This window comes from Neolamprologus brichardi, chromosome 1 (assembly GCF_056152115.1).
Source record: "Neolamprologus brichardi isolate AB-2024 chromosome 1, ASM5615211v1, whole genome shotgun sequence".
Lineage (NCBI taxonomy): Eukaryota > Metazoa > Chordata > Actinopteri > Cichliformes > Cichlidae > Neolamprologus > Neolamprologus brichardi.
The window spans coordinates 14,307,670-14,329,669 of record NC_142104.1 but is presented as its reverse complement, the minus strand read 5'-3'; the positions used below and the strand labels follow the sequence as shown (position 1 = coordinate 14,329,669).

Below are 22,000 nucleotides of genomic sequence, written 5' to 3'. Positions count from 1 at the left end.
AATTCTTTACAAATCCTACCATGTGAATTCATGGATTTTTTTTTCACATTCTGTCTCTCACAGTTGAAGTGTACCTCTGGTGCAAATTACTGACCTCTGTCATCATTTTAAGTGGGGGAACTTGCACAATCGGTGGCTGACTAAATACTTTTTTGCCCCACTGTACTCTAATCAAAGGCCCGACAACTAAAATTTGTAAGTGAGCTTAAAACTATTTAAATTAATTGGATGGGAAAACATGAGAGCTTTTTAGTTTCAACCAAAATACATTAGTAAGGTTTTTTTAAAGCTGTTTATTCTGTATTCAAATTTTTTACAAGATTTATAGAGTTTACTGCTTGCTTTAATTATTTTTTCTCTAAGTGCACATGTTGTGTTATGTATGCTGTATGTTGCTCTTACTTTTCTGTGAGATGCGTGGAACATGGAGATAGCTGTAGAAGCCAGTATAGATCCTCAGCTGGCTCTCAGTCACACTGTACTCCTTCAGGTATCCGTTCAGGGAGAAAGACCCAGTCCAGTCCAGCCAAATAACAGTCAGGTTACTGTCTACTGAGAAGGGGGATACATACTGGGGGGCTGAAGGGAGAAAGAATGATGGTAAGAGAAAATCTGAATGTGTTTTTTTATCATTCTTAAAACTAGATATTACTGACTGCTGAGGCAGTAATAAATCTGTTACCTTCACTGAGCGTGTGGACAGTAGTCCAGTTGGAGGCAGTGCTGCCCATGTTATTAAAGCAGGCAGCTCTGAGCTCATATGTGGAGTACGGCTCGAGACCTGCGCAGTTTAATTGTGTTTGTCACAGAAAACTCATAAAGCAGAAAAACGTTTCAAAACAGTTCATCATAATCAAGACTTACAGAATAAAAACTATTATTTTAAATCACCTAACGTTGATTTTACTATTCTTTCTTACTGTATGTGTTACTTTTCAGTGGCACTGGTGCTTGATATTTCTTTATATTCACCTGTAACATTGTAGCTCCGCTTTTTACCAAAAAAACTGATTTCTGTTGGTCCTTCAATACAAGGTAGGGGTATAGGCTGGGAGGGCTGAGGGCAAGGCGATCTGAGGTGAAGCTCACAGCTGGGTACAAAGAGTAAAGGAGTGTAAGTGAAAGCAAGATGATAGGGTTTCTTTCTTTTAGTTTGTATGTGGACTTTTAAAATAAGTAAGAAAGGAAGTACAGGTTTATTTAAGTCAAATCCATTTGGTTAATTTTTATTTATATAGTGCTACATCACAACTTCAGTTGACTCAAGCCACTTTTCAAGAACAAAATGTAATTCAAGATTTTCTCCTACCTTTCGATGAGTCCATTGGGCGACAAAGGCTCATCCCATTCCATCTGAACAGAGCGGGAGGTCACGGTGACAAGGCGAGGAGGAGGCTGGTGGGCTGGGGGAGCAGCAAGAGTGTGGAGCTCACTCAGCGGACCACGGCTACAGCACTGATGATGGTTTACAAAGAAGAGATTTTAAAAGTGTTAAAAAATATGGCCTCACTTGCAACTACAATACTCAGGAATGACTTGCAATCAGCAAAATAGATGTAAGTATTTGAATCGGCATTTGAAATTTGACCAATAGGTGAGGGAATCATAAATATTTCCCATCCATTTTCTTCCAGTTATCTAAATCAGGTTGGCAACAGGGACTTGTACCTATCCCAGCTGTCACAGGGCAAGAGGCAGGGTACACCCTGGACAGGTCGCCAATCTGTTGCAGGGCTAACACAATGAGACAGACAAACACTCAAGCCTACAGCCAATTTAGAATCCCTTATTAACCAAAACCCAAGCATGTCTTTGGTCTGCAGCTGACAGAGACAGAGAGAGAACTTCCAAACTCTGCACAGACTATCAACAAAGATACCACATATTACCAAATAGTATTCAACTTTAATGACCGAGTATAGTTGTATAGACCCTGAGTATAATGCCTACCCTACATTTAGTATTATTACCTGATAGCAAGTACAGGCCTCCACTCCTACCCAGTACTGGGTATAGGGACGTAAATCGTGAAGTGTCTGCGGATGCGATGTACCCTCTGAGAGCTACAGGGAAAGGACAGTGAGGGGTAAAATGTGTTTAAGTTAACATAACAAGGACAAGTTATTATTAAGTGTATTACTGAATATAGTAGAAGACTCTTTACCAGAGTGTGGTTGTTGTGGTCCAGTGAGAACACTCTGTAAAGACTAATAATCCCATTGGGTTGGGCAGGAGCATGGATGTCCACTACAGCTGACGTTGCTGAAACGTGCAGAAAAATAGGGGGTCCTACACCCTGAGGTGGGGCAGGCCCTGTTCTTCCACTCACCCATGGACTGGCTGAATGACCAGCTGAATTAACTGCCCACACCTGTCAGATAAGACCACACATTTATCAGTTATGTGGTAACTTTTCAGTTTGCACATTATGCAAGCACAAGTCAATAACTGATGTATAAAAGCAAATGAGAACATGTGATACAGACTATTTACCCCAAACATTAGGATTTCAGATGCATTTTATGAACTCTTCATGATGAAGACGGCTTCTCTTAATTACCCAGTATTCGCCAGACCAACAGAAAGTTATACATCAATTCACTGGACCATCCATCAAAACTACCATCAGCAGTCAGAGCAAAACCTTTTCACCATGCAACTCACCACTAACATATCTGCATGACAATTACTTTTCACCTTCATCAAGGAGTCACACACACACACACACACACACACAACACACACAACACACACACACACACACACACCATAGAGTAATCTTATTTGTGTGGTTGTTTTGGGTATAATTAGAAGGTGTACACAGCACAGGGTCAGGCAGGGTGGAGATTTGCATGTGTAAGTCATCTGTAGCCTGTCAGAAGTAGTGCAGAAGGCAGATGGATGGGTCTGAGCTTTAGTGTTGAAAGTGTGTGTCTGTGCGTGTGGGTTTTTTGTTTGTGGGTATGATTGCAAGATTTCTGCGTGCATGCATGTGCATGCAGGGGTGTTACGAGTTGAATTAACCTCAATAATAGTCAATTAGGCCGTGATCAATCAGACTGATTGATCTAAGTGACAGCACAGATGGACCAAGATGGAGAGAGGAAGGAAGAATGGAGGATGGAGCGACTGGGGATCGGGGGGAAGGAAGATAGGATGAAAGGTGGGCAAGATGCAGGGTAGCAAACAGAGGAATCAGGAGAAATTTAAACTTGGTGTTCTTTTGTATATGGATACAGATAAGTTTAGTTCTACAGATAAGATTATGTTTAGATTGTACTTATTTCCCATGACACACAATATATGTTAGAGCAAACTTCTGGGCTTTCATCACCTGCTCTGCTAACAGATTTCTCAAGAATATCAAAACTTTTCATGTGAAATTAACACTTTACTGATAGTGTTTTCAGACTGGCAGCTGCTCTCCTCTTGCAGTTAAACTGCATGTTTTTAGATAAAACATGGTTATTATAAGTGACACAAAAAGGTGTAGCTCAGTGGTTATATTTTTGAATCAACAAACTCATTAGAAAATGCAGCCATATGTAAACTTCATTTTCAAAAAACATATTTAGATATATGTTCTCCGAATTTGAAAACAATACACTAAATATGTAGAAAAATGCAATGAAAGTCCAAATATCTTTTAAAAAGATAGAAACACAATAGTAGATCATGTTTATTTAGGTTATTGACATCATACTGCTACTCTATGTGTTTATGTGTTACAAATCCTTTGATACTGATGAAAAAAGAGAAACTGCCGGAGAACTGAAAGATAAAGAAACTTTAATTGGATAAATGTTGCATATACAAATCCTAAAGCATATATGTATGTATCTATATATGTAAATATGAATAGTTCCTAAGTATTATTACTGTAAATGAACAAATGTATGTGCTGTTGTAAAATTTTAATAGCGTACAGAGGGGAACTGAGAAGTAATTAGTTCTCTACTGTACATTAATTATGGCCTTGATTGCATGTTCTTTACTGCAACGGTGTTACCTGTGGCCAGTCACATTTACCCTTACTGTTATAAAAATTTGGATTTGGAACAAAGAAAGCACACTTAAACAGGCTGAAAAAAAGAGCAATAGCATCAGCTAAATGAATTTTCTTAGCAGCATTTTTAGATCCTGCGCAGGAACTGTCACATGACTTGTTGCTTGAGATGGTATAAATCAAATTTGCTACTGCTGCCATAAGAAATTATGAACTGCAGCAATAAAATACTTCTACCCAGCAACAACCATCTTTTCCCTACCCTGGTAGCAACACAGTGTACGCTTCAATGAGATGCATGGTTTTTGTGGTTTGATTAAAAAGTTTGTGCCACATAGACAGAATGGAGGAAAAAGTTCACAGCTAAAGTCAGCCCAGATCACCTTGCCCTTGATCCACTGCTAAAAGATAGAACTAATCTCCTTGTCCCTATATCATCTACAGACTTTTTACTGCTTCCTCTCCTCTCTTGTCCTCCCCTCTTCCATTGGGCCATGATTTGGTTTATTAGACAAAAAATAAAAATATACCCTGTTAGTTTCCGTGGCAGCAAATGAGCCACCATGGCAACAAACGACTTCAGGAAACTTCCAGATAGTATTCCAGCCTTTTTATTGGACGGCTGGACTGCGGAATCAAACTTTGTGCTCTGATAGGCTGACGGTACTACTTGGCGGGTGCATCTAGTTGAGGTGAAGGGGCTAAGTTGTGTGAAAGTGGGCAGTAATTAAAACCAAGCATAAAGCTGTCAATAGAAGCTTATGACCCAGTGTAATTAGCCTAATATGATTTCTCTCTCTGTGCTGTGGTGTGCTAAACTGAATTGACTTGTCCTTGTGTACGCCTGAAACACAGAGCGAAAGGATGAGGTCCCGGTAACAGACACAACATAACAGCTAAATAAAGTCGGGCAGACAGAGAGTAAAACAAACAAGCAGGTAAGTGGTACAGTGTGTACAGAAAGACAGATCAATACACTGACTAAGAAAACATCACTTAGTGCTTAGAAAAACAGAGAAACGCATGGTGAGATGAAATATCTATAAATGTTTACAGTTTCTATGCACTCTGAGACACTCACTTATGTTTACGTGGACAGAAAAAATCCCAAACAAAAAACACATGACTTCACCAATACTCAACGCCGCATTGTTCATGCACCCCAATTCCCCAGAGGAAAATCCTCAGGGGACGTGTAGCGGTCACCATTAAAAGGTCTTTCCAGTACAAGCTCTGTTACCAAGGAGGCTAACAGTTAATTCGATTGGCTGGCTGGTAATCAGGAAGTGGGGTGCTCAGAGGGCCCAGTGATTAATGGCTCTGTTGCCCGCTCGTCATCTCCCAAAGCTCCTCCTTCCCTCCCTCCTCATGTCATAAATTAGGACCCTCGTAAATAAAGACGGTGCTACAATCAGGCAAACTCAATCAATTACACCGGTTCTCTGGCCTCAGCTCATATGTCTGACAGGCAGGAATGCTAATGTTATTGTTGCTTCCAAAGGGCTAACCTGTCAATTAGTGTACCAATGCACGAGCACAACAGCATGAATATGGACCACTCCATTTAACACCTGTCTGATTACTCGTGTGTGTCTGCGATTGTTCGAGTATATGGATGTCATACCAGTTGATGCATGAGAGTGGTCTTTTTGCTTTATGTGTGCGTGTGTGTGATCTGACTTGTGCAGAAGACAAAAAGCAGGGTACTCATGCTCTGCAGAATCAAGCCTTCAACCTCTATACTTAAAAAAATCATTTGAAAATGTTAAAAGATACTTTATGTTTGTGATTCTAGTGGCTACTAATGTCTACTGTCAACACTTTCAAACCTTCTTTTCTACCCAAAACAAGTAATATACCTGGTACTGGTATACAGTGTATGCGTGGAGTCCATTATCTTTCCACGTAGTAGAGGAATTTCTGTAAACAGCTGTTGCTGCATCACTGTTGTGGGTGGCCGTGGGGCTATCCAGTCTGCGGTGCACCTCATAATACAGGATTCTACCATTTGGCTGAGCTGGAGGGGACCAGGTGAGTAGAAAGCTGGTCTGTAGTTTGGTGTCTTTGTCAGGTTGAAGGTCTAACAATGGTGCTGTCTGACCAGTAGGGGGAGCCTCCAGCGTGAGTATAGATGACCAGTCACTGGAGGAACAACCTAGTTCTGTGCAAGCTTCCACCCTCACCTCATACCTGCCCACAAATAGAAAACAGAAACAGGGGACAAACAGAACATTAACATGGAGACGTCATATAGAAAAGGCTGATGAGCTCACATGGTTTGAGTCCTGTGGGTTCACACACATTATGTGTAGACAGAAATAGCCAGCCAACTGCACATGCACCCTTAGTCAGGAATACATAGTACAATGGTAGGTCCGCACTGTTGTCAAAATGTTAAAAGTTGACTTACTTTCTTTTCTTTTTTTTGATTTCCTGCTTTGAAAAGCCACCATCACTGATTCTGTCCATTTCACATTACACCGTACAAGTTTTTTGTTTTGTGGTTTGTACGCTTAATTGTCCATGTGAACGTAAATAATAATATAGAGACTCAAATAAACATAATCAATTCTTAGAATTTTAAATCATTCTTTTTTTTTTAAAAGTAAAACCAAGTGAAACTGTTCCTTGTAGCGATTAATTGGTTGTACATGATTCCCTCAGTTTTGGAAATGTTTGAAGTTTTACTGTTAGCATTGTCCATTGAAATGTCAAACTGAGTTGCGAAACATTTCTGCAACCAGTTTGGGAAACAAAGAACTATAACACCAGCAAAAGCTACACTGAGCATATATAGCTACCTGTCAAACTTTATCTAAAAACACACAGTTATAATAATAAATAAATGTGTTTTATTGCCTAAAGGTTGGAGAGTCGTGGAGACTGACTGACCTGTGGTAAGGAGCCAGCCCATGAAGAATAGTGTGTCTTTCTGAGAAGGCACTATCTTGTGGAGTGAAATCACTGCTGATGATGCTGAGCTGGACTGGATCTCTTTGATAAACAGTGTAACTCACTAGGTCTCCATTAGGACGGGCTGGAGGTTGCCACTCTACTCTCACCTAGTAAGATAAAGAACAGCATAAAAAACTTTCATTAACAAGATCTTGATTCAGCTTCACTCACAATGACTAAATAAATGACGACTTGCCTGGTTTGGTCCTACAGGTGTTAATGTTGGGAGACCCACACCAGACGGAGCTGATGGATGCGTCTTTGCAGTGGCTACTGTGCTGCTCACAGCGCCTCTGCTGTTGTTGGCCCTGACAACATAATTGTATTCCACGCTTGGCAAAAGTATGAAGTCGTGGTAATGCGTCTCCGTGCCAACATAGATAACTTCTCCATCTCGGCGGAGTTCGTACCCTGTGATGATGCCATTAGGGTGCTCTGGTGGTCTCCAGCTAATCTCCACTGACTCTGGGCCAGTAACCTTAAATGAAACATAAAAGCACATCAAGCAGATTCCCCAGTTGTGTTTAATATTTGGTAAATAATTAAATTTATAAAATAGAAAATAACCAACAATAGCAGAAAATAAATGCTGGCAATAAAGGTTTTAAATACAAGTCAAAGATAAACACACAACCTTAAGTGTCGGGGCAGACAGGCCAGTGGGAGGGGCTTCCTCTGTTGAAGTGGACATTGTGAGACTGGCAGTACATCCACCACTAGTACAAGCCAGCAGAACCAGTGTATATGATGTATGTGGCTGCAGGCCTGATAACACTGTATTTAGGTCTCTTCCACGATAAACCTGTTCGTTGTTAAGTTTCAGCACATATTGAGTCACCTCTCCATTCTGTGTCAGTGGTTTACTCCAGGAAACATGCATACTATTGAATGTGATTTTGTCCACTCTGGGAGCTTCCACTATGGCAGGAGGAGCCTCTAGAGTTGTGATGTTTGTATGAGGACTGGTGATACATCCCTCAGACGTGCAGGCTATGACTGAGTAGCTGTGGACAAAAGCAAAATAAAATGAAGTTTGGTCTTCACATTTATAAAGTTGTTAACCAGAAACTACAAAATAGTATGGCTACAAAAAACAAACAAAAAAAGCAATACCTGTATGCTGAAAAAGCCAGGAGGTCTTCATCTGTGTAGCTGAGAACAGTGGGGTCAAAACTGAAAGAGAAACTGACGTTGTTTCTCTTAATCCTGTAAGACTGAAGTACTCCATTAGGCTCCAAAGGAGGAGTCCAGGACACCACTACCTCACTGGGCCGGCCCTGGAGATGACTCACTGTTGGGGGGGCTAAGCCACGAGGGGGGGCTTGTCTGGTCATTACAGTTACCCAAGGGCTGCAAGTGTGCCCAGCTGGGTTATAAGTACAGACACTGAACTCATACTGTGTCCATGGACGCAAACCATATACTGTATAGGAGTAGGTTTCAGCTTGTCGTGGGGATGCTTCTCTGAAGAGGATCTGTTGGTAGCACAATATTAATGCAATTTTAATTGTTAACCTCGTAAACTGTAATATTTTTTAAATATATATCAATAAAAAAACAGGACATAAAGCAAGATTTTATAAACTGGGACCTCTAGTATATTCTACCAAGCCCTCCTACAACTGGTCAGATTGACTCTAAATTTAGACATTTTAAGAGTTTCACCTACTTTCCCCCTTTCAATATCCTCTTCTTTACTTCTCCCACTCCCTTCTTCTTCCAAACGCCTCCCAAGTAAGAAATATTCTTTAATTGGCCCGTTGGGTTGAGAAGGAGGGCCCCAGGTAAGTGACACCTGGTCTGAGCCAACAAAGAGAGGCCTAGGGGGAGACTGGGAAGCAGGTGGTGCTGCTGCTGTGGCAATGCGCTGAGGAGGAGTGCGTGTGCAGCCTGCTGAGGTACAAGCTTCAAGAGTCAGCGTATAAACGGTCCATGGCTCCAAACGCCGAAAAAGGAAACTACGTGACAAACCACTGAACTCTAGGTTCCCCTCACTGTACAAGTTATACATCTGCAAAAGGAGACAAGAGAAAGAAGAGAAATTTAAAGACAAATATGAAACATATGGGTTTAAGTAGGACATGCGAACAGCACTGACTTTGGTTGCAGGTTGCACATGTAGCATACACCAAAAAAATATGTCAAGTTGTGCACATATAAACTACACTGAGATATTGTGCTTCATGTTTCTGGGGGTGTTGTGGACTTTCACATGTGGGTCTATGTATGCTATATTGCCGTAACTACCTTGTTACTATTGCATCTTATCTTAGGTGGACCACACCATTTGGTATATGCTCAGTGATTTTCTTATGTGTATCGATGTACCGTGATGACTCCATTTGGAGACTGTGGTGGATCCCAGCTGAGCAGTAACGCCCTGCCCTGCTCTCTCTGCTCCACAGTAAAGTTAGGCACGCCGGCTGGAGAAGCCTCCAGGGTCCTAATGTCCACCCACGGACTGGACACGCTGCCTGAAAAGTTACAGGACAGATTCATTGGGGGTGTACAGTAGCTGGTCTAAATCATCTTTTAAATTAGTTTCTCAAAAAAATTCAACCTACCTGCCCGATTCAAAGCTTCTATTCGTAGACTGTACTGACTGTATGGTTCAAGACCATAGACTATTGCCTCTAGCTGTGAATCCTGAGAGAGAGAGAAAAGAGCAGTGTGTGATATAAAAAGATAGGAGATAAAAAGGTAACATCATGAGAGAAAAGGTTGGAGAAAGAGATAACAGGGAAGAAGAATAGTGGGGTCAAGACATGGTTGGGTGAAGACAACAGAATAATTGGTCAGGCGTTAAGAAGGAAAAAAATGGCAGATACATAAAGGCTAACATGAAAGCGGGTAGAGAGCCAAAGCAAGAGACGGGAGAGACAAAATTAGTTACACAAACAAATCCTGCATGAATAAAAACCAGAGCATTACTCATTAAAACATGGAATGAAAAGGAGCATTGAAACAATGGCAAGCTAAGATGACATAACTTGGGATTTGCCATATCAACATTTCAACATACATCCTCTGCAGTGGTAAGCAGACACCAGAAAAGTGGCAGAGACTGAGAGAGAGAGAGAGAGAGAGAGAGAGAGAGACTGGCAGGCAGACAGCTGTCCCTTATGGGTGAATTCAAAGCTTCCAGATTGTGTGTTTATGTCACACATGCACCCTTTCATATCACATACACAAACAGACACAGGCACAGGATGTCTGCCAGTAGCTTTAGGCAGTGGGACCTAGCCCAACACCCTGGCAGACACAGGGGCAGTGTGTATGCGTGTGTGTGATATAGAGGGAACACCATTTACTAATTGATAAGAGACACACTGTTGTTTCAAAAGGCCCTAGCGTGCGATGACATGGTAGTCTGGGAGCACCAGGCTCCAGGATGTAGCATTGCCTATTTGATTTTGTGTTTGTTTATGACTGTGCGCTTTGAAGCAGGTATGAGAGTGATGTTTTTCAGTGTGTGTGTGAACATATTTGTGTGGATATACAACACAGGAGATTACACTTCTTTCAAGAGTTGAGTCTGCAGTTAAAATTGTCTGTTCAGGACTGTATGCTTTCACATAACCGAGCATATGTAAAGAGATTAACTGGTAACCCACTTCAACGCAGCGTCAAAGGGATCAAAAAGACTCAGATTCAAACTGAGTCAAATGAAAACCCAGACAAATCACCGTAGCTTGGCACCAAGGATGAACCAGAATGCATGTATTCACTGTTTTCATGTCTGGAAGCCAACATATTTTTCATCCACAGTAAAATAGGATTAATAAGCCCCTAGACACCTAGACACAAGCTAAATCCTCCTGCAAATCACAGCACTTCTCAGTAGACAGAGGGAGGGAGGGACAGAGCGAGAAAGGGTGGGGAAAGGATGGGAAGAGATAGAAAGAGAAACGGGCGGTGGGAGAGAGAAATGGAGACAAAGGAAAAAAAGACAGTGGAATAAAAAAAAAGTATGTGTCAGTAGAGTAATGTAGGGCAGAGAGTTAAAAGAGAAAAAGTAAGAGGTGAGTAAGTTAATAACTGATGAAGCAAATAAAAGAAGGTGAGACAGAGGAAGGGGGGTGAGAGAAAGAGTAAGACGTGGAGAGATTGAGTTAAGTAGAAAAAGAGGGGAGAAAGCTAAAGCGGGTGAGAAAAAAAAGATAGATGTGGCAAAAGGGAGAGACAGATTAAGTGAGCAGGAATGAGAGATCTCTCTACCTTAAAAGCCAGTGAAATATGTGAGGCATGTGGCCTATAAAGCGGTTAACATATGCACATTGTCAATAGCAGCATCTGGCGCTGGCAGATTTTATAGGAGCGTGGAGACTCTGCTACATGCCTCTAGATGGCAATACATTCAAACACTTTATCACTGAAACACACCACATTAACGGCCTGCTCGCTACACCACACGCACACACTCAACAATCAAGCACTGTGAAATTCACACACACAGGCACGCAGACAGGCTGTAATCAAACAGTGTAGCACTGAAACACACAACTATTACATTACATTAACAGCTCCCTCAATAACTATTCCTCTCTCATACATGCACTTTCACATACACACACAGCGTGCAAAGCCACACAAAGACAAACACAGCCACACCGAGCAAATACTTTTAAGGTATCTGACAATGCGTAGGTAATGGCATACATGAAAAACTACAAAATAAATCATGACATGAAGTGAAAGATACCAGGTAAATGTAATTTAATCCACTAGATAAATCAGTGGGAGCACATATATGAAAATACTGAAAACCATACAGCTGGGATTGTAGTTCCCAACCTGCTTCTTCCAATTCAGCAATAGGTATTTATGACCTCATTTCAATGTTGGGGCCAGCTTCCAAATGGTAAGTAATCTGCATGTATCAAGTGCTTTACAAAATATAAAGTATTCCACTTTGTGAAACACTGAAGTATTACACTTGTACTTCTACATACTGTAGAAGTAAAACTGCCAACAAAAACCACCCAAACCCACAGTCAACCTATCAAGGACCACGGGGGAAGCTGCAATCTAAAATATGAAAGGAAAAGGTTCTTGTCAAGCTAAATTCACTCTGCATGGGCTGGTGCATATGTGTGCGGATGATCAAAGTCACCAATTAATCATACAAAATGCAAAAGAACAGAGAGGGGGAAAGGGAGGTCAAGAGAAAGAAAGAGAGACAGGGAGGCAGCGTAAACAAGACAGAAGTACAGAAATGGAGACAATGATCAGGAAAGAAGAGAAAAGAAAGGAAGAGGTCTTGCTAATTTATACATTAAAGAGCTCTTGGATCTTGGTTCAACACAACTTAACATTGACTGCAAAGAAGCAATCTATTCAATCTTCGGTATCTTTCTTCTGACTTCTCCTGTGTGTGTGTGCGCTAAAGAAGAGGCCCTGTGGACTGCGTGCCTAAATTAAAGTGCCAGCCTGCATGTGTGTTCCTTAAACCATGTGCACATGTACTGGTATCTGTTTTTATTTACTCAAGTAAGGCCACATGTGGAGCATCTTGTTTTGTATGTACCAATGTGTCCCGAGAACTGTTCACGCACGTGTGTGTGTGTGTGTGTGTGTGTGTGAGACTGCACATCTGTGGGTATGCGTGATATTCAGGTAGAGAGGCATGCCGCAGCCAGGGGGACAGTGTGTGATACTAATTAAGAATAACCATGTGTATTTGTCAAAAGAATTATGCTGATTATCTCACAAAGGCCACAGTTCTAGGCCCCGCAGAGAGACAGAGACAGACCAGCATTAGCATATGGCTACACACATGCATGCACACACACAAACACTTCATTTCACTCCTTGTATCGAACCCACGCACGATAAAAGAATAGGTAAACGTAAGATGAGCGCCCAAGAAAATACATCAAAGAACAATGCCTAGTGACAGATGAATGGGGTCCAACTGGTCTGCCTTTAGGACGTTTGTCTCTACAGGCCTTCTCTGGCTTCTCTGCTCAGTCATATTAATTCCTGCAGAGATAATAAAGCACCACGCTGTTTCAGCTTTTTTATTGTGTGTCTTACTGCTTTCATGTATGTGATAAAACATGTTAAGATCAGATTTGACTTAAATGATCTTAATTCAGCTCAAATCACTTCATCTCATTCAGTTCAGTTCCATTCAATTCAATTCAATTGTCCAGCCTATTAGTACAAGCTGTGCCCTGACCAGCCCTGTGAGAGCAGTAATTGTTTTCAGAGGTTTCTGAGGTGAGCCAGTACACCACACACTGATCTCTTGCACCCCATGCCAAGCTCTCAAGCCAAGTTTGTGTGTGTGTGTGTGTGTGTGTGTGTGTGTGTGCATATTTATGCGTGCATGCCTAATTCAATGCTGCTGGAACAATTGCCCTGTGTCTGTTTGCAAAATGCCCTGCATGGGTGTCCCTGCTAGTCAGGGTGCGTTAGACAAACCCTGACACATAGAGACCTTTGTGCGACACATACACAAACACACACATACACAAACACACCACACAGACACACGGAGTGGCCATTAGGCATGTGTTATGTCTGTGGCCAGCACAGATGTAGAGAGGGACTGCAGGGGTCTGGAACAGGCATGCCCACTTCACACAGACATTCATGATTGGCTCTGGCATCTCTGGACCCCGGGAACAGCATATTTAGTGTGTATATATATTCTTGTGTGTGCGCGTGTTTATATTTGTGTGTGTGATGCAGCCAAAGACCAGTGGACAAATTATAGTGAGTAATGGTCAGCATGCTAAAAATCCACAGATTTCTTGTGAAATTAAAATAAAAGAGCATGTTAATGAGATATTTTTCAGCTAAGCCTTATTCCATAAAACAAGGCAATAGAAAAATGTATCTTGTTTTATGTTCTAAAGCTAGTTAAAAAATGGGAAGAAAGTAAAAAATATTTTTTTATACACACAATTTTAAATGAGGGGATCGTTGTTGATGGCAAACATAATAATAATTAAATTGGAGGATGTTTCAGGAAATAATATTTCTTTATCGCAACTTTACAAAAAACATCAAAAGTAATGAAATGATTGTTTGTTGCAAGGTGAATGGGAGCGTTTAAAAAATCCACTTGATAGAGACAGCAGACTGACCAGAATCACAAAAATCCTACAGGCTTTTTGGCAACCCCGCCATCTTTTCCCTACCAATCGATAGACATTATGCCAAGTGTCAAATATATACATGCCCATGGTGTGAGACAGCATCAGAGAGGTAGGAAGGACTCCTCAAATCTAAATAGTCCCCACTTCCAAAGCAAACACAAATATTCAGTTACTTGTCACACTCCCACATGCTCCAGATTTGAATGGACTCAGTAATCACAAATATAGCAAGTCCTTTTCTCTTTTTCTCATGCATTCGCACCCTCTCAGCATTCCTTTAAAGTGATGACCATCATATTGTGGTTGCAGTACTAAACACCGACTCAAAGTGGAGAGTACTACACTGGGTGGTGTGGCCTCTTCACAGACAGACACACAATAACACCAACCTATCATTACCCAGCGAAAGAGGGTGTGTGTGTAGGAGCGACAGAGCAGGAAGAGATAGGGAAGTAAGAACGTAAACTCACTTGAAAAAAAAAATCACTTGAGGAAGCTAGAAGAAGAGGGAATGAAGGGGCAAGCATTGTGGAAGAGCATAAGATAAAAACTGTAATTTTACACAGAAGCAGGGAAACTCCAGATGGACATGCAGTGATGAAGGAATGGGCAGTATGGAATGATAGAGGGAGGAGCTGCAAAAAAAAAAACAACAACCCACGAGTAGAAACAAAGATTGCAGAAAGGAGAGGAGGGAGTGTTGCAGCCTGATTATTTGGCTGTTTATCCAGAATGCTGAGAGCCCTCCAATCAGAGATGGAGACCTCTAACTAAGAGGTCTGATAGGCCGAGGGCCTAACAAACTCTGCATATGAGTCTCCTTATTCTCTCCTCTAATCCTTTGTTCCTCACTTCACCTGTCTCCTCCTCCTCTCTTAACCTCCTCATGCCTCTCTCCTCACTCTCTGCACACTCAGCTCTGCATTTCTCTCTTCCCTCCTCTCTTTTCTCTTCCTCATTTGTTAAAGGGTGTCACTGAGCGCAAGGGCAAAGCCTTGTTATCCCTATACTGCCACATTCTTTTGCTGGTTTATGGTTAAAGTGATGCAAAAAAGATTGCTGAGCAGCAAGTTAAAAGAGGGTTAAATGCAACAAGTAAAGCTTTTTGCCCGTTTATATGTAACTTATTTGTTTTTAGATTTACCATCACGTATGAACATCTGTATATCTTCTACATTAATTGAATAAAAGTATACCCTTTCAAGGATAAAACTGCAGTGAGATGGAGAATCTTTTCTTTTCATGACGGTGGCTGAAAAACTTAACTGGACAGTTACTTTAGAAAACGTGTAACACATACACATTAAAGAACAGCCACATATCATAAGAGGTCAGGCACGTTAGGTACTGCTAGCCTTTCACGTAACTGTGTTTTTTTTGTTTGTTTCTCTGGTACATGGACTGAGAACGAATCTTAAAGAGTTTATTTGCTTCTCTTGTTGCAAATTTAAGGTCACACTGGAGACCTAAAAGTCACTACCGTCTCAAAGCCACTTTGTGAGAGAGAATGTTATTTGTTTTTAACTTAGATTTAGAAATAAATACACAAAGGAAGTAGAAAGGTTTAATTTGTGAGTGTTACAACTGTTGGTAGGCTAATTTTGTTACTAGGAGCCAAATCAGCTTGAATATTCTGCTTGGTCTTTATGTTAAGCTGACTTAGTAATCTCTGAACTTCTTCTATATTTATAAAGTGTAAGCAGAGGTGAATCCTGTGCTTCTGATTATATCTTCTACATGACAATCAGGAAGTAAGCCTCCATTTGGTGACGCTAAATCTATTGCATTCAAATGTTTGCTTTAGATATTAGCTGGCAAAAGCACAACACAGAAATCCTTATGGGGGCAAGATAGTCCAGGGATCCTGTGGAGCTTTAGCCCAAAAACTTTTTTATTTCACCTGAGGAGCTGAGTTGACCTGAACATATTGAAGCAGAAACGTTAACAGTTAACTAAAAGAAAGCCTATTTGTAATAGGCAGAGAAAATTAATGAATATGATTCAAATATATAAATAAAAGTCCAAAGGTGAAAAAACTGCTAAAATATCTTGCCAAAAGCAGGCATTATTAGTTTAATGAGATAAACAAAAAGAAACTGTTAGCTAAACATACTAGATAAACAGGTAGCTAACATCTTTAAAAAGCAAGCTGTCATTTTTTAGTTGAAAGTAGCCAATAATTAGTACAGGAAATTGTTAAATGTATGGATTGACAGTTGAAATTATAAGCTAAAAAAACAAATATACTGTTGAAAATGTTCATTAAACATAATCAATAAAATAACTAGAGTACTCTCCAAGTACTGGACAAACGGGTGGTCATGTTGTTCAAGGGGAGACCTTTTAGAATATGCTGGGAACCACGGACCTAAGAACTTTGCAAACTGATATGTTCATCTCAAACTCAGTGCCAATGTACTGAAATGCTTAAATATTTCTAAATGATTGAATTCATAGAACATACTCACATCAGGAGTTTAGGGTTGTTTCTTTTTTGACCTGTAACGTAATATTCAACATGTTTGGAGACAAACACACCGCATGTTCTGATAACGTCCATCCTTCTACATCTTTTGACTACACATGCCTAAATACACACATGCTGATGGCATACCTAACACACACACACAAACACACCCACCCACACACACACACACACACACACACCCTGTGAAACCTCATATCGGCTTTAAGACACAGTTCGCCGGCTGGCCCTCGCTGTCCCACACTCTCTGACGGGTTCTTAATGGTAAACTAACAGATTGTAAACATGCTGCTAGCTCTCTCTCTCTCTCTGTTTCTCCACTCTCTACATTAATCACTTTCTTACTTTCTTACACTCCTCTCTTTATTTCTCTTTCCCTCAGTCTTGTCTTCCTTCAGTTCCTTTACTTCCTCCTTACCCCCCTTCACTTCATCCTTCCCCATCTATCCCCATCCCTTCTTCCCTTTTCCTCTCTCTCCTTCGCTTTTCCTGGGGTATTTTTTAAACAATGTGTCCTTCATGTACGGTTGGTTACGGGGCGTACAGAAGGACATCATTAGCGCTGGTGGTTAAGCTGTAATTTACACCATTACCGAGGTAGGGGCCATTTTTATTGCCTAGTAAATTTCAGCTCTGAAATATTTAGACCATATGGCTCAATTTGTGTAATAACCTTAATTTCCAAGCACCCTTCAGCTCCCTTCAGCGCCGGCTGTTGTTGGCGGATGGCAGAGTGGTGCGTGTATACCTCCGTATGTGTGTGCACGGTGTGGAGTTGTGGAGCACAGACACGCACAAGCATGTACGCAGAAACACAGACATGGAAAAAATGTTCACGTGTACGCAACACATAACCTTTTACACCGTCTCTTCCACATACTGTCACAGATTCATTCATTCACACACACAGAAACACGCACGCACACGTATGTATGCATGGCGGTAGCAGATTAATAGGGTGTCAGCTTCTGTTTGGGTGAGGGAGCGTCAGGCGTCGGCCAGATGGTTCTCAGGGATGATGACTGTCAGGGGTCCTGCTCTGATCAATGGGATGTATTAATACAGCACACACGCGCACACACTCACATACACTGTTGCATTATACACACACAAACAGAAATGTTGTGCGTGCGCACAAGCACACACAACCATATTCAAACATATGTATGCACACAAAGTAATGCGCACACACACATTTGAATACACACATGCCTGTGGTCTCTCTTCACCAGCGATCCCAAGGGCCACAGTGTAACATCTGGAATAGCCAAGGGAGGGAGGAAAGGACAGCAGAGTAAAGGAGGAGAAAGAGGGAGTTGGTAGGCAGGGAAACATGAGAGAAATACAGGAAAAAGAGGAAAAGGAGGGGCAAAGGGAGTATGGGAAGTAGCTAAAGAAAGAGTGCAATACAGAAGGGTTAAAGGGTGAAAGGCATAAAAGAGGTAGTAAAACTGGAAAGAGACGAGGGCAGAGTGGAGAGACGAGCTGGGGAAATGAAGATATAAGAGTAAGGTGAACGACGATGTTGAGACACTAAAGAGAAACAAGAAAATCAGCCACAGAAGAGACTGGAAGTTTTGAAGAAGAAAACGCACAGGAACAGACAGAAAAAAGCAAAAGAGATTAAAATAGTGACAGATGTGATCAGAAAAAGAAAAAGGAGTAAGCTGTGGGGAGGTTGAGGTGGAAAGCTTGAACACGAGCGAAAACAGAGTTTTATCTACTCAATAAAGCATTTGTCCAGAGCTATTGAGAGCAAAATGATTACCGGTGGCCAGAATCTCAAGTGATATTGTCAAAAAATTAAGCAGCAGCAATAGCACGTGAACACAAAGAAGGAGAAACTTGAGAGAAAAGAAGGAGAACAAAAATCCCGACCAAAACCAAAACATGAAGCACCGTGCAATAAAAACAACCTGACAGGGTAGAATGAGTGACAAGCATGTTTGTCAGAAAGGTGTAAAGCATGGAGAGTGAATTTCTGTGTGCGCGCGAGACAGTGTGTGTGCCAGGCGGCGTGTAGGTGTCTAGCGAGGCAGGCCGCCTGCGCTTCGTACCCTCATTCCGTCCGATTGCCATGACGACCCCATTAATCAGCCAAGCTGGCACAGAGCAGGGTTCCCAGCCCAGCCTGAGATCAATACACACACAAATAGACACATACCAAATGGATACACACACACATACACATGCACATATGCACAATTACTACATGCACAAAAGAAATTGAAGTGGATGAAGAGTGTGAAAGACTGGATCCCTTTTTTAGAGGAAAAAACTTAATTAAGGGTTGAAACAAAATATTACAGGGAGAAGTGCTGGACTGGTTTGTGACAGTTTAATATGAAAACAAAATATAAGCTGTTCATGTGCTTCACATTAATGTTATGACCCATATTTTACAATTAATCTAGCAGGGCTGTCAAACTTATTTTAGATCAACCCGATTTAATCTAAATGAAACCTCAATGTTGTGAAAAAAAAAATTGCCAGTGCTACCACTCAGCCTCCTAGAAGATCCAGCTATGTGATTTTCTCGAGATAATGCATTCACAAGACTTTCCGAAAACTTGACCTTTGGCCTTGAGAGCAAGGTTAGTAAGATTCCAATACCCAACAGTCTTTTACAGCTGAGGGGTGAAAATTAAATAGTAAAATAAAGACAGAGGAACCTACATTTCTTTTAATGTTAGAAGTACAAATAGATGCTGCAGCTGTTCACAAAGATGAAACCATTGTTACATAATACAAAAACACTACACAAATTGTTGCAAATTGAAGACACACCTCAACACAGATCTTTGACCCAACCACGTATTTTTGGTGTATTATGTCAGGGAATGATTTTGTCAGTCAGAAGGCTCTAAAACTAATAAAGATTCAGATTTCTGGGTTGGATAAAATTAACATTTCAGACAGAAACAAAGTTTGCAAAGCCATCCAGTGGGCTGGACTCTAACAGGCTGGTTCTGTCCCACAGGACACCCCTGACTTAGGCATTTTTTTTTGCCATCGAATCCTTGATTAATGATGCTAAAGCGAACAAAGTCAAAACCCAAATTTTAATCCTTCAGATAAAGTCTGCTCTTCCTGAATCAGCTAAAGGCTTTCTAATTTTCACACTCTTTGTGTATTCCTAAACAACGCAGTGCATGTGGTGAAGACAACTGCGTGACAAATGACCGCCACCAAAATAAGTCTATGCCATGTCAATGAGCCTCCTGCACACACACACACAATCTCACACAGGCACACACAAACACAGAGTGTTCCATATCAATGAGAAGGTGAAAGGTCTCCATTTACATCTTGTATTAATTATGAGTGACAAGCCAAAGGTCACAGAGGGAGAAGAGGCCACACATATGGACAGAATATAGATCTATACTTCTACCTTGTCTCTCTTTTGCTCTCCTCTTTACCTTCCTATCTATCACTCTGTCTCATTGCCTGCTTGTTCATTTACTTGTCTTTTTATCCCTTCCCCTTCTCTTTTTCATCTCACTCATTCTAGCTCTTTTCATTCTTAACTTCTTTAGCAGCTATCTACCTCTTTGATCTCTTGTTGCTTTAATGTTGACCATATTCTTTCAGTCTGTGGTTAATGTGTTTTTTTCTCCTTCCTTCTGTTGTTCCTTTTATACAAATTTTTATGTTAAAATGTTTTCAAGTTGTTTATATTTTAGCTTTTTCTTAAAGATTATTTTGTGGTATTTGTGTCTATAGACTGGGAAGAGCATATAAACAGGAAGATGGAGAATGACATGCAGGTCTGGGCAGCTGGGAATTAAACCACAACTCACTCCTATGTGTGGTAAGTAACCCAGCTATCTAAAACCAGGTTGCTCTTGAATTAATTTTGATTTTTAAATGGATAACTAACTGAAATTTTTCACAAACAGATTATTATATTATAGACACACACACACACACACACACACACACACACACACACACACACACACACACACACACACACACACGTATAGATGTATGGTGGATAGGGGATGCAAATATCTCATTGCAGCTTTTGGGTGAACTCAGTTTGCAGGTTGAGCTGCCAGTTCACATTGAGAGTAGATGGCAGCTGTTAATGTATAATATGCATATATATGGGAATGAAAGTGTATGTGTGTGTGTGTGTTTGTGTGTTTGGTATCAGGAAATGTGCTCATACTGGTATTTCTGATATGTTAGATCATCCAGCATGATACAGAATTATGGAAGTGGTCTTGGGAATAGCAGACCATGGGTAGCGTGTGTTTATGTCTTTTCAGGCCCCTCACTGGCAAACAGATGGCACAAGCACCACAAGTACAGTCCAAATTTCTTTACATTTATTGTATGAATGAAATCTGACATGCACGTGTGTGTGATTACCTCTACAGTGAGAGCAGTAACAATAGTTGAGTTGAGCGTAGGGTCCTTTTGGTGCTTCCTATAAACCAGCCTATAATGGGAAATGAGACCATTGGGCTGTCCTGGTTCACTCCATTTTAGGTGGACTGAATACGCACCTGTCAAAGTAGCATGGTGAACTGTTACAATAAATTAATACAAGATAATTTTATACGTGTTAGTCATGCAAATGTGAGTCAAGACACAAAGTTTGCTAAAGTACATCATAGGGACAGAGCGCCACGAAAACACATGTGACAACAAACCTAATCAGACACTTAAATGACCGTCATCTAACTGAACACGGACATTTTAAAGAAGGTAACAAAGGAAAACTGGATGGAACTATCCAGAGCTTAGAGCCAGCTACAAGCCAGCAGCCTCGGTATGAGCGGAGGATGAACGCAGTTACAAAGAAAACTTTGGAGAAGAGCGAAAAAGAGAAAAGGGTTCACGTCCTGTTACCTGGTGAAGTCATAAACATACTATGTAGGCACCGGAAATTTGTTTTGTTATACAAATCTGTTGCACTTGCTTTTGTTTGGTAAGGTGAAATACACTGATTAAAAAAATTAAATGAACACAAAACAAATGATACTAGATATCAGCACTGATTTGGACTGGGTTATGTGTTAAGAATGAAAGGACGCCATATCGTTTGATAGAAGTGAAAATTATCAACCTACAGAGGGCTGAATTCAAAGACCCTGAAAATACTCAGTAGTTTGTTTGTTTACATGGCTTGAGATGATGGATGGGGTCCTCCTCCCCCCAGAACTGGAACAGGGCATCACTGAGCTCCTGGACAATCTGAGTTTTAACCTGCAGGCATCAGATGGACCAAAACACAATGGCCCAGAGGGGTTCTATTGGATCAGGGGTGGCCAACTCCAGGCCTTGAGAGCCGGTGTCCTGCAGGTTTTAGATGTGTCCTTGATCCATCACAGCTGATATAATGGTTAAATTACCTCCTCAACATGTCTTGAAGTTCTCCAGAGGCCTGGTAATGAACTAATCATTTGATTCAGGTGTATTGACCCAGGGTGATAT

The 22,000-nt window shown here is 41.0% G+C and overlaps 1 protein-coding gene across 1 annotated transcript in view; it reads right to left on the bottom strand.

The window, feature by feature from the left end:
- ush2a (Usher syndrome 2A (autosomal recessive, mild)) overlaps nucleotides 1-22,000 on the bottom strand; it is a 217,576-nt gene that overhangs the window by 7,140 nt on the left and 188,436 nt on the right. Inside the window, exons 74-88 of the mRNA XM_087834076.1 lie at nucleotides 20,933-21,069; nucleotides 9,526-9,607; nucleotides 9,290-9,435; nucleotides 8,631-8,972; nucleotides 8,075-8,436; nucleotides 7,596-7,965; nucleotides 7,158-7,439; nucleotides 6,899-7,068; nucleotides 5,866-6,196; nucleotides 2,165-2,371; nucleotides 1,971-2,063; nucleotides 1,310-1,455; nucleotides 973-1,091; nucleotides 683-781; nucleotides 403-579 (exon numbers count right to left, since the gene is read on the bottom strand). Of these exons, the coding sequence (XP_087690202.1) occupies nucleotides 403-579; nucleotides 683-781; nucleotides 973-1,091; nucleotides 1,310-1,455; nucleotides 1,971-2,063; nucleotides 2,165-2,371; nucleotides 5,866-6,196; nucleotides 6,899-7,068; nucleotides 7,158-7,439; nucleotides 7,596-7,965; nucleotides 8,075-8,436; nucleotides 8,631-8,972; nucleotides 9,290-9,435; nucleotides 9,526-9,607; nucleotides 20,933-21,069 (3,063 nt within the window). The remainder of the gene's footprint in view (nucleotides 1-402; nucleotides 580-682; nucleotides 782-972; nucleotides 1,092-1,309; nucleotides 1,456-1,970; nucleotides 2,064-2,164; nucleotides 2,372-5,865; nucleotides 6,197-6,898; nucleotides 7,069-7,157; nucleotides 7,440-7,595; nucleotides 7,966-8,074; nucleotides 8,437-8,630; nucleotides 8,973-9,289; nucleotides 9,436-9,525; nucleotides 9,608-20,932; nucleotides 21,070-22,000) is intronic.